The sequence below is a fragment of the Lottia gigantea genome (assembly GCF_000327385.1).
Source record: "Lottia gigantea unplaced genomic scaffold LOTGIsca_61, whole genome shotgun sequence".
Classification (NCBI taxonomy): Eukaryota; Metazoa; Mollusca; class Gastropoda; family Lottiidae; genus Lottia; species Lottia gigantea.
This window is the reverse complement of record NW_008710086.1, coordinates 877,016-889,554: the sequence shown is the minus strand read 5'-3', so window position 1 is coordinate 889,554 and position 12,539 is coordinate 877,016. Positions and strand designations below refer to the sequence as shown.

The following is a 12,539-nucleotide window of genomic DNA, read 5'->3' as shown; positions in this document are numbered from 1 at the left end:
GGAGTAACGGCGGGAAATTGCACGAGTAGCAAATTTACTCATTGATAATCACAAAGACACAAATTCACTCACTGGTTTTACAAAAACCGGCGTCACTAAAGGAATTTTAATTTCTGTATTTTCGTTATATTTGGATCTTCTGTTTCGATTTAATTTAGCGAATAGATTTATACCCATTAGGAATCGCAAATACCTAATAATTCTTACAAATCGCAATTATGTGATGAAAATCCAAATCGGAATTTTATGTATGACGCCGGTTGATGTAAAGCAAAGGTCAGTGGTTGCCGATATACAGTATAGTAAATAAAAATTACCCTGCGGAGCAACCAGTCAACTACCATGCTGTTTAGTCGTGGTGTGGTATTAGTAGTGCTACTCGAGGTACGTTCCCAATGTTAGTGGATTAGGAAGGGATTAGGATTAAGGGTGAATTAAGAATTATTAGAATAATGTATTTATGAGGTCATCCCATTCCTGCTAGTAATCTGACCATGATTCACAGTAGGCGTAGTTTAGTACAGTCATAACCAATATTCCAATAACTTGATGTATATATATATATATATTTAAATATCATTGAGACATTTGATATTTAAATTGTTTTAAAGGACTAGAGTGGACGCATTAAGATCTGAATATTTGGCTAGTGTAACTACAATAGAGCTAACTAAATCAAAGTTGTTTATCATTTAGATGTATGATATCGGACCTACGTTTGATATCGGACCTACGAGGGTTGAGTGTGGTCAACGGATTTAAAGGACACATTAAAGGGCAAGAATTCAGTTGTCAAATTTAGCACTAAGGTGATTAAGGTCTCTTTGAAAAAGTTTATGGACCACCTCTCTAAAGGCTCTGGTTGTGGAATAAATTTTGTTATAAAACAAACTGTGGTCGACCTTTAAAAAAAAATTGACGTATATTTTTTAAGACAACAGGCATTGATATCGGAATATTTGTTAGACAGATGAAATAGTGGATTTAAATTGGAATAAATACAAGTTAAATGGACAAAGGTTGGTTTTAAATATTTTTATGGATTCAGTCATTTAAATATTTACTGTACCAGCTGATAGAGCTCAGTTTGAATTGAGATTGAATTAAAAGTTTGGTTGAAGAATAAAGTAGAATGAATATAATAAAAGAAAAACTAGACTATCTATAATAATACAATAATAATGATCAGGGAATAGTCTTGTCAATAAGAATAATAACCTATGGTATATAGATACATTGTTATACATTGTTATATTATAGTTCTTTATACTATTGTTATTAAGCTATATGTTTAAGTCAATGAATTGAACTGACCCAATATTTTTTATGTCAATTGAATATTTTTGGGAGAAATTACTAAGAGGGAAGTATGTTTATATTAAATGTACAATACAACTTTGTATTCTTATCAATACAAAGTCATTATACAACTAATATAGTACTGTAAACTTGTAAGGCATTACTTTAAGAAATTTTAAAAGTTATCTCTAACAAATATATTTATTCACTGCAGGAAGCACTTACAGCCAGCTTTATCTTGAGGTAGAATACTTACAAGCCAGGGATGTAACCTTATGGAGACAAATTAGACAAATCCCTTACATTTTAAATAACTTTTATTTAAGAATTTTATTAATTGTTTTGTTAAATCCTCCAGATTTGCCTTTTCATCATTTTAACAGGCATCATTTTAACGTGGATTGCGTTATGGCCTTGCAAGCCAGTCTTTCATGTAAAGACTTTAATCCCTACTTCAGCTACGGTTCATTGCAATAATATAGATAACTCTCTGTTTAGATTTGTTGTCAGAATTGCAAAATATCTCTCTTGACTATAACTTTAAAGAAATGTTGTGAAAAGTCATAAATTTCACTTGACTTAAAGTTATAAATACTTTATCTTTGTTTTATTGTCATCTGTAAGTTTTACTCCAACATTCTCCAAATATTTTACCTTTATAATGATATACCTCTCTTCAATAACCCAGTTATTATTTTCTGAAAGGAAGACCCTATTTTCTCATGCCAACATGTCTTTCATTCATTTATTCTGAATATTCTTTTTTTGTACATCACAGATATTCATGATATAATTGAAAGAGAAACTGAAGATTTGAGAGAAAAAATGATATTAGTTATGTGGACTCTCTGTAAACGATGCAGAAATAGTCCAGCACACTGAAAATCCTTCTTTTGCAGCAAACTTGTCTCCAGTTCTATCAGATCTGCTGCTACAATTGCAACCATTTTAACTGCTATTGGAACTTACGACAGCTTCATTCTCTTATACAATTCCTATCAAAATTCAGCTGTAAAGTTCATCATGAAGTAAAAATGTTTTGTGTTATGCTGTGAAGGTCAGGCTTAAAACATTTACAACTAGTAGTCCGGCATCTCTGGTACAAATTCCACATTGTACATTAAATTCCTGTTAATTGTAATGACCATTACTTTTCAGATTTCAAGTGAACAGCCTCAATGATTTGTACGTGATAATAAACAGAAACAGGCGTCATGAAGACGTCGTCTACTAAATACCATGGTAATGGTAGTAGCCATGGTGAATCATCGTCATCGACAACCAAAACACATCGAAGACGAGACAGCCATGAAAAATCTAACTACGAGGAAGTAGGTGTGATTGGAAACGGGGCGTATGGAACTGTGTATAAAGGTCGTGACCTCAAAAATGACGGAAAATTTGTGGCAATTAAAAAAATTCGAATTCAGAACACGGAGGAAGGAATGCCGATGAGTGCGATTAGAGAAACTTCGTTATTAAAACAACTAGAAAAATTTGAACATCCCAACATTGTTAGGTAAGAACTCAACTATTTTGATTTTTAATGTTAAAGGAATTGCAAAGAGGTTTTCGAAACTCTTCATGTGTATTGGGGACACTGATAGCACTGATTTGCATCATTCCAATTTTCTTGACTGTTGGGTCTTAAGGAAGGAGGGATGTTGAATTAAGCGTGCAAATTAAGAGATAAGAATTTAGAATTAAGAATCAAGAAATAGCAATGAAGAACATTAAATAAAAAGCAATTCCGCCTTCCAATAGGGTCTATGGTAAGATGGTTGATACCCAATGTCTTGATCAAGAGTAAGAGTATATTGAAGAAAGGGGGCTAGGCTAGGGCCCTGACTAAATCTCTTTAAAACAGATCAAACTATAAGTTATAAGAATGTAATTATTGTTACTACTGTATATTTCTATTGAGGTCTGTAGAAATGTAGAGCAATATAAAAGGTTAAAGGTTAAATATTTTTGATTATTGAATGATTTATGATATCAGAGTAGGACAATGGAGATTGGGGGGCAAAAAAAAACCGATTGAGCTTGGGTGAGGCTTGAAGGGTAAAGAAAAAGTAAAAACAGTGTACTCAAGTCAATTAACCCTTAAACTAAAAAAACTAAAAAATAATCTAAAGCACACAAAACAAGAAAATGAATGAAACAAAATTGTTTAAGCTGATTTTTAATTGTATTGGATTTTTGTCCCCCATGGTGGGGTTCATCCATGCCCCTTTTCGCCAAAGGTGAAAATACAAAATCTTTAAAATAACAACTTGTCCTTGTAGTAATGTAATAAACACTGAACTTGTGTGAACCCTCTAGAAGTTAAAATAATCTATTTACATAATTGAAATATTTCCACCATAAAATGTCAACGTAACGTTGTTCTGTTGTAACAAATTAGACCACTTCAAAAGGTCAAGCATTTATTCTTCCTTTCTCTAAAGAATGACTTTAATTTCATAGTTTTTCTTTGTGAACATTACTGGAATATTTCAACTTTCTACAGGTTGTGGAGAGTGAAACAATAAGAAAGTAATCCTGTCTTTTAAGTACAAGATCCCAAAACATCTTGACTGAAATATGGAATGGTGCAAAATGATGCCAAGAGTGTCCCAGACACAAAAATATATTAAAAAACCTCATTACAATCTCTTTAAGCTTTAGTTTAAAACTTCAATGGCCTCTTTCCTAAATCTTCATCTAGTGAGTGGTGTCTATTTCTTTTTATCTATTTTTTTTTTCAGGTTAACACAATCACACAGCTAAAATTTGACAGAATTTTTGACAGAAATATGGTTTAAGGTTTCCGTCCACAAACCATACTGCCATACAACACGAGTAACGTTTATATATTTGACTGTTTTCAGGTTACTGGATGTTCTACACAATCAGTTAACAGAAACAGAAATACGATTATTGTTAGTGTTTGAATATATCGACCAGGATCTCGCTACTTATCTCGAGAGATGTTCGTCCCCAGGGCTGGGACCAGATAGAATCAGGGTAGGTGACTCTTTTTTTTTTAATCCTGGTTTCCCCCTGTCAGTGTTGCAGGTCAGAGTGGCTGACATGGAAAAAACATCTAGTTGTTTGGATTGGACAATAAACCAAGGTTCCGTGTGCTACAGGCTGTGCACATTTAAAGATCCCTCGACAGTTGGGAATTGAAAAAGAGCAGGCTAATGCGGCCCTTGTGGTAAAATTTCCCTCATTGCACACTGCATGGCGTTGCCCATCTTAATTAGCCCACATGGTGCAGAAAAGTAGGATGTAAAACTCATTCATTTCATTTCATTTCCAAATAGTTATCAGAGGCTGGAATAGAAACAGATGTTTCGGTCTATCTCTAAAGTAATAAGTAATATTTGATTCAGAAATACGACATGGTTTATAAAAGATGTTATATGAACGAGTATTTTATACTATAAAGATTTTACTAGTTGATTTATGAATGAGTAAAATATAATCTAGGTCAAATATATTAAAATTAAAAACTTAAATTTAAACTGAGTGGGAGTTATTTTATTGAGGTATGAATTCTGAATGAATGAATATAATACTGTAATGATATTGCAGTAAACCTTTGAATGGTTAGGGGTGTGTGTATGTGAATAAATAAATGAATGAATGAATGTTTGCATGAATGAATGAATGATTGCATGAATGAATGAATGATTGCGCAATTGAATGAATGAATGAATCAAGGTTTGAACAACTGAGCAAATGAATGAGTGAGTTAATCAATGAATGAATGAATGAATACTCAGATTTTACTGGATTGATTTTGATAAATAACAGGGAAAAACGTTTTAAGTTCTAAGATTAGGGAATTAATTTCATTTCCTTAATTTATCTTTCACCAAAAAAATAGAATTGTTGAATTCAGTGTTAAGTTCCAGGTTCAATCTGTAAAATTGATCGGGCCTGAGATTGGCCCAAATTTGGTGTTTCAAGGTGTATGCTTGTCGTTACAAATTTCACCTCAATTGCTGGCTGTCTTCATTGGCTTCTTAACTCTTCTCAGAAAATTAGAGCATAAAATACATGCACACTCAGGACATTAGCTATAATCAAGAGCCCAAACCAGGGCAGAAAACTAGGACATGAAATTTTATTTTAATATATTTTTTCAGTAGTACAGGTGACGTACAAGTGTATATTTTTAGTAGAACAGTTTGAAGTTATTTGATGTTTTATTGAAAACCTTTCACTAGAATTGATCTGATTCAATCAGTATTGATCTCTGATATTTAATACCCCACAATCCTTTCATCTTGTCTTTAAAATATTTTAAATTGGTAATATGACACTCAAGCTTGCTCTTCAATATTTTTAATCTTTTAAAAAGTGGTGATTGAATTTTGTATGACTGAATAATTTTTAAAGAGGCAATGTTGTGAGGAATTTTTATTTGTAAATTTGATTGTCACCTTGACAACCTATTCCATGGAAATATTAATATTATTGAAATGTGGAATCTATGAAAGTGGCTTCCAATTTATAAACCTGAAAACCAAACAAAGTAGAGCTTGGTTTATCTGCACATTTCCGATGAAATTGTGCACTTTGATGATTTACATTAGAAGCTATGTGGAATCTCTGGAAAAAGGGATGTCAAGTTGAAAAATCTTACACCAAATTTACATTATTAGCTATGTGGACTCTCTGAAATGGATATCAAGTTGAAAATCTTATTCCAAATAAACTTTATTAGCCATTTGGACTCTCTGAAATGGATATCAAGTTGAAAAACCTAAATACCAAATGAACTTTGTTAGCTATGTTGACAAACTGTAAAATCATTCTAAGCTATAGGAAGACTCTCTAAAAGGGATGTCAAGTTGACAAACATAATACCCAATAGCTAGTGATATAATTTGAAGTTTTTTTAGTAAAATAAGTGAACTAGAATAAAGATATCAAGTTTATAGTTTAAGTCAATGCACGTTGTTTCTGGGTTAACTCTGATTAATAATTTGGAATTTGGAGTAAGTCGAGATATCATATTATGATAATTTTTTTTTTTTTAATTTTTAGTAAATTAAATTTTACCCTTTATAAAGATATCAAGTGTTATAATTGAGGTCATTGCCGGTTGTTTGTGGGTTAAGTTTGATTGATAATTTACAATATCCAGATATCAGATATCATATACTACGTAATTATTATATAGATATCAATAGAAATAGCTGATAATTGACGTAACTTTACTATGAATTTATGACCGTCTGCCTGATCATTTGATCTCTTAAAACGTCATAGATTTATTGAATTTTTAAAATTTTTGTGTTTAATGACGTTATTAAGATACATTATAAATGTCAAGAGATGCCCTATATTATTTCAAATTATTGAATTTTTGATATTGTTTGGTGACGTCATTAACATATGGGGGGTAACCTAAATTATATGAGGTATCCAATATTCAAACTTTGTACGATGAATGATGTAGGTGATATATTTAATCAAGGGTGTACTAAATTATTTTGAAGAATTCAATATGCGAAATTATTATGAGTAATAAGGGATAGTTCAATATTTATTAAATATTTGTGTATTGTAATGACTTAATTGATAAAGGAAATTCAATCTTTTACTGGCCATGTTTGATGTTTGAAATTTTTGTACATTTGCTCAACATATTTATTTGGATTTTACGGGGAATTATTTTAGAGATTGAATAATATTTTAGACATATCTCATTCTTAAAACCATTTTGTATCAGGCTTACTGATTGTGCTAAAACTTTCCGGCTTTGTCTGAGAGGATATTCAACTTAACGAAGGTCAATCACAATTTTCTCAGCGATTCAAGACGACCAATATTAAATAAAGAATTTTAAAAAAATGAATTATCCAATATAAAAAGTGAAGCGTGTATTTTTAATGTTAGATTAGATTAAGATTATAATATAATTCAGACTAACTATTTAATTCTTTAGTCAATATCACATATTGATAATAGATCAATAGATTTTATTATAATAACTCTCTCTTATCTCCTGGAATTTTAATCTTCTCATAACAGATTTAAAGTGATTTTAAAAAGTTTATGTGGCTAAAACTGGGAACAGATTATAGATGTTCAAGCTTTTTAGGGTTCTGTGGTCTGGAGTAAACAGATCCTAGCCAGGTATGTTCTACGTTGGGTATAGACTGTACACGATAGAATAAATATAGAAGAAGTGAATTAACGAGGCACAGATCTGGACAATGGCTTCTTCAAATTTCTATTGGTTTAGATTTAATAAAATGACATTGAGAATTGGTATGAAAGGATTGGGTTATTACTAGTAGAGTGATATAGTGATATAACTTAACAATATTTGAACATAGATTTACTCTGTTATATGATACTCTTTGTTGATTTTGGTGTGATTGACTTAGGGTCAAAGGTTAAAGGTCAATGAGACTACTAACGTGAGGTTAGATATATAATAACATTGTCAATAAAATAATGTAGAATTAAAACCTTAGTACTTTGGTCACATTATATACCTTTATAAGAAAAATCTTGCTGTTTAAAAGAAAGACATAGAGACATAATCAGGAATAAAAGATCAAGTTAAATATTCATACACACATATAATTTTGAAATAGTATGTCCTTATACCTCGTCCTCCTTGATAACACAGATATTAAAAAGATCTATGAAGGTTTTCTCAATTTTTTATGTATATCTGGCACACTGACAGAATCCATTTGCACCATTCCAATTTTCAATCAGATATCTGTGGCTCTGGAATTCCACTAAAACTTGAGTGTTTGATGCATCACTTATCGTGAAGAGCCTTAAGTCATAAGGATATTTTGTAATTAGAGACGTTATCTTTACAATTCCTTTAACATCTTACCTGTTTAAGAAATGAAATGAAATTGAGTTTAATATTCCATCTACTATGCCTTGGGCTAATGAAGATAGGCAACATCATGCAGTGTGGAATAAGGGGAATTTTTTTAAGACAGCAGTGAAAGCTTAATCTTTTTCAAACTTCAAAGATATCTCTTTTGTATTCACAGCCTGCAGTTGACAGGCCTTAGATTTATTATTTCCGAAATCAAACTAAAATTCATCCAGCAGACAAACTGATTCCAAGACAAGGTCAAAGTCTGTTACAGGAATCTCGTTAACGAGGATGAAGTTTGATTTGTTAATTAGAAGATGGATAGTAGAGTTAACGAGATGATTTTAATCAAGCTAATTACCGGACTGAGTAATTCATTCTTAGGTCATTGTTCTTGTGTAATACACTGAAGGAAAGTTACAAATAATCTATAGAAATTCATTCATCCACATAATGTGTTCCAAATTAACTTCTTCAAGTTTTATACTTTATAAGTTATTGCCCTTGACTGAACAGAAACATCAGAATTGGCATGCCAGCTTTTTACAGGCTACAGTAGGCTATTGTGAGGGTCCACATCTCTGAATTTGTATCCATCTATTTTCAGGATCTGATGTTACAGTTATTAAACGGTGTTGATTTTCTCCACGCCCATCGTATTGTACATCGTGACTTAAAACCACAAAATATTCTCATTACGAGTCAAGGTCGTCTGAAACTTGCCGATTTCGGTCTGGCCAGAATTTATAGTTTTCACATGCAGTTAACATCAGTGGTAAGTAACCTGAAGTCAGTGGGGGTACCGGGTGGGCATTTGTCCCCTAGAAAAATGGTTTGCATCCCCAATTGTACCCCACTTTATTTTCAACAAATCTTAATGTCTCCAAAATATGTGTCAGAATGCACAAAATAAATTCATTTTTCTAAAATTTTCTAGAGAGAATCCTCTAAGACACTCTATGAGAGGCTTGCGATTATGACACCACCATAGAGTAGCCAAAATTTGAATTCAGCCTCAGCAGTTGTCTACCCATTGGTAGCTTGGTCACTAATATTGAAAGGATATAACAGTTATAAGTGGATTTCTGTTGGTTATCAGAATTACCTGTATTTAAGATGTATTTTAGGTGGTGACACTATGGTACAGAGCACCAGAAGTTTTATTACAGGGACAATACGCCACGCCTGTAGACTTGTGGAGCTGTGGATGTATTCTAGCTGAACTCTATAACAGAAGGTAAGAGAGACCTGAGCATGCCCTGCCTTGTTAGAAACACCAGACCACTGAGTTTATATTTAATAATGTATTTAGACTTGATGTTACGAGCTTCAATCTTATTGGTTGAAGAATAACCATGGCGATATGTTTGTCAAGGAGAAGAGTCATTAGCCTTTATATTACAATCTTGTCCACCAGCCTAACGTCATTTTCTATTGCTTAATACATTTAAAACAGTATTGTATTAAGAGTGAAGAAGTTCCTTTGTAAAGCACTGGCGGAGATATAAAATAAAGAGACCTAGATATAAACTAGCTTTGAGATATAGAGTTAATATTTTGTTTTTTAACAAACCGTACTGGTAATATTCATTCAATCTAATATCTAAGCATATTGTATTAGACTATATTAATTTAGCTATGTAGAATTCCTAGAAGGTTTGATGTTTCCTATGATATTAGGATCTATAATTAATTATAATATTCTATATTTCTAGACCGTTATTATGTGGGCAGTCTGATGTTGAACAACTTCGTAAAATATTTGAGTGAGTATTAAAATACATTTATTTTATCTGATTTAAATTCTTTAAACAATACAACAGATATTCTCAAGATAATTCAAAATGTGAAAAGTCTCCAAGAGACCTACCAATACTAGCTGTCCTGATGAGGATTATGTATCTTAAACATGTGTCAGCAGCTTGAAATTAAGAGGATAACAACCTAGGCTTCTCAAGGAACGTGTTTATTTGCTGGAAAAATAATCAATGGTTTTGAGAATTTATGTAATAAACTGGGTTGAAAAGTTTCAGAATTGAATGAAGACAAACTAAGATTATGATTGAAACCAATTTTATTTGGAGCTCATTTTTTTTCTTCTATTTTTAGATTAATAGGATTACCGTCAGAAGAAGAATGGCCAGAGAATGTTTCGTTACCACGGGAATCATTCCGATCACGTCCACCACAACCTCTAGAGAAATACGTCCCAGAAATTGATCCTATTGGCAAGGATTTATTAGAGGTGAGATGAGGTTGATGATATTTAGAGAAGTTTTGGTACTGTGTAAGACACAAAGCATAAAACATGAGCATTGATACTGTCCTAAAATTGAACAAAAATGTCAAATAATGCTATCTTACCTTTTTGTGATATTAATGCTTTTTTTTTTTAAATTATACGATATTCCTTGATCCCGATTTACATTAATAAATAGATGAAAGTTATTAAATTTTTTTGTTTGTTTCAGAAATTATTATGTTTTAATCCTCATCGAAGAATTAGCGCACGAGAAGCCCTGAATCATCGTTATTTCCGTGACGATATAGACAGTTTCCGTACCTCCAGTTCATTATCCACGTCAGAGACTGACTCCTTCGATACAGACGGTAGATCAGATACTCCAGTTAGTAAATAGATATTCGGAGCTGGTCAATATGGCCTGTTGACTTGACTGGAGCTCAGTACCAAAACACATTAGTAGCGTTCTTGACTTTTTTGGAGATATTACGTCAATATGAGGTTATATGTTGATAACAGTCCAAAACTTTGTCAGATACCCCAGTTAGGAAATAAACATTTGGAGCTGGAAAACATATCCAGCTGTCAAGCTGGTTCCTGTTGACATTATTAGATCGTTATGATAAAATAAAAAGTGCTGAGTTCTGTATCATAGGTGGAAATATATAAAAATACAGAAATTACAGCAGGATATTTGTATTTCTATTCACTTGACGTTTTTTGGTTGAATTTTAATGGAACTCGGCTAAGTGACTAATAAAGGAAGGTGGACTTGTGAGCTATTTATTTTAGCATTTTTGGATTTGTATTTTAAACTCTGTTTGTGTGTTAGTTTGTAACATTTGAGAGAAAGTCATGTCTTCAATAAAAAGCAAAGAAGCTGATAAAGAAAAGAAACATACAACTGGTCGATTGTCAATAGTTTTGGTAATTAATAACGTTACAGAAGATCGTATCAAAGATATATGATTAATCTATAGAATTTAAAAACAAACAGGACAGAGTAGAGTTATAAAATGAAAGAAACGACAACATATAGTGTGTTCATAACATAGTTTTATATTTTATAAATTTTTGTATAAAAACTATTTTTACGTATATTAGAAGTATAACAATATTTTAGAAGAATGTATATAGAGATAGGGTAGAGACTGTGTATTGGACATTTTGGACAGAAATCTTTGGAAATTGATGATTTTTGATGACATTCACTGTAATATTCAATGAAATATTTGCATATTTTTTTAAATCTGATATAAAAATTGTCATAGAAACAGTTTTATGAAATGAATGGTCTGAATTTTGATGCCAGAAAGATATTCAGTAGGCTAGTTCCCTACCCTGGCCACATTTTCCCTCGTTGCACACTGGAAGGCATGAAGCCATTAAGTTAGTGAAAGTAGAATGTAAAACTCAAGTTTTTTCCAATTGTCAGCTATATAGCCGTTAGTATTTTAAACCTTTTTCATTGATTCAAAAAGTGCTTTGTCTATTATTATGTTATTATATTTTTATCAAGTTGAGTTTTGTCTCTGAAGATTACAATAATTTGTTATTCCTATATATAAGAGCAGCGTTATCAGATTCTGTCTAAATCCATTCCATCCAAATAAGGAGAAAAATGAAATATAATTATAATTAATTAACATAGGGATTCCATATTGTTTGCTGCCATTTTTTATAAGTAAACCTCTGATGTTTTATCTAACAGATTCAAATACACATTTGGACTTTTATTTTCATGTTTTTTCTTCGGGTTGTTATATTTGATGTGAATAATCAGGAAATGAAAAATACAGATTTGTCAATAATATAAGTTCATTGATTAATTAGATGTAAAAAATGCGAAAAACTGTGACAGTCTCATATCATTTCGTTAAACATTATTGAAAATTTAAGGGTTAAAAAATTTATATGGAAATCCCATTGTCTCATATTACAGTATTGTGATTATAATTACAGAATTTTTTTACTGCCATTACAAAAATAAAACTGTAATATTTTTAAACATTTTTCATATTTTTTACAAGATTGTATAAGATGTTACTAATAGCAAAAATGTAATATTTCGAGGTTTGGTCTTCTAATGATTTATTGCACATTGGATGAATTTTTCTTTAGACAGAACCTTCACTTATTATATATATTATT

The 12,539-nt window shown here is 31.5% G+C and overlaps 1 protein-coding gene across 1 annotated transcript; it reads left to right on the top strand.

Annotated features, from left to right (window-relative positions):
* Nucleotides 1-359: 359 nt before the first annotated feature.
* On the top strand, nucleotides 360-10,785 carry LOTGIDRAFT_220339 (hypothetical protein; the record flags this gene model as incomplete). The annotated part of the gene is made up of 8 exons (XM_009064255.1): nucleotides 360-384; nucleotides 2,458-2,818; nucleotides 4,170-4,305; nucleotides 8,754-8,921; nucleotides 9,274-9,383; nucleotides 9,862-9,912; nucleotides 10,256-10,391; nucleotides 10,618-10,785. The coding sequence occupies exons 2-8, from the start codon at nucleotides 2,514-2,516 to the stop codon at nucleotides 10,783-10,785; spliced, it is 1,074 nt and encodes a 357-aa protein (XP_009062503.1). The 5' UTR covers nucleotides 360-384; nucleotides 2,458-2,513.
* Between the last annotated feature and the right edge of the window lie 1,754 nt (nucleotides 10,786-12,539).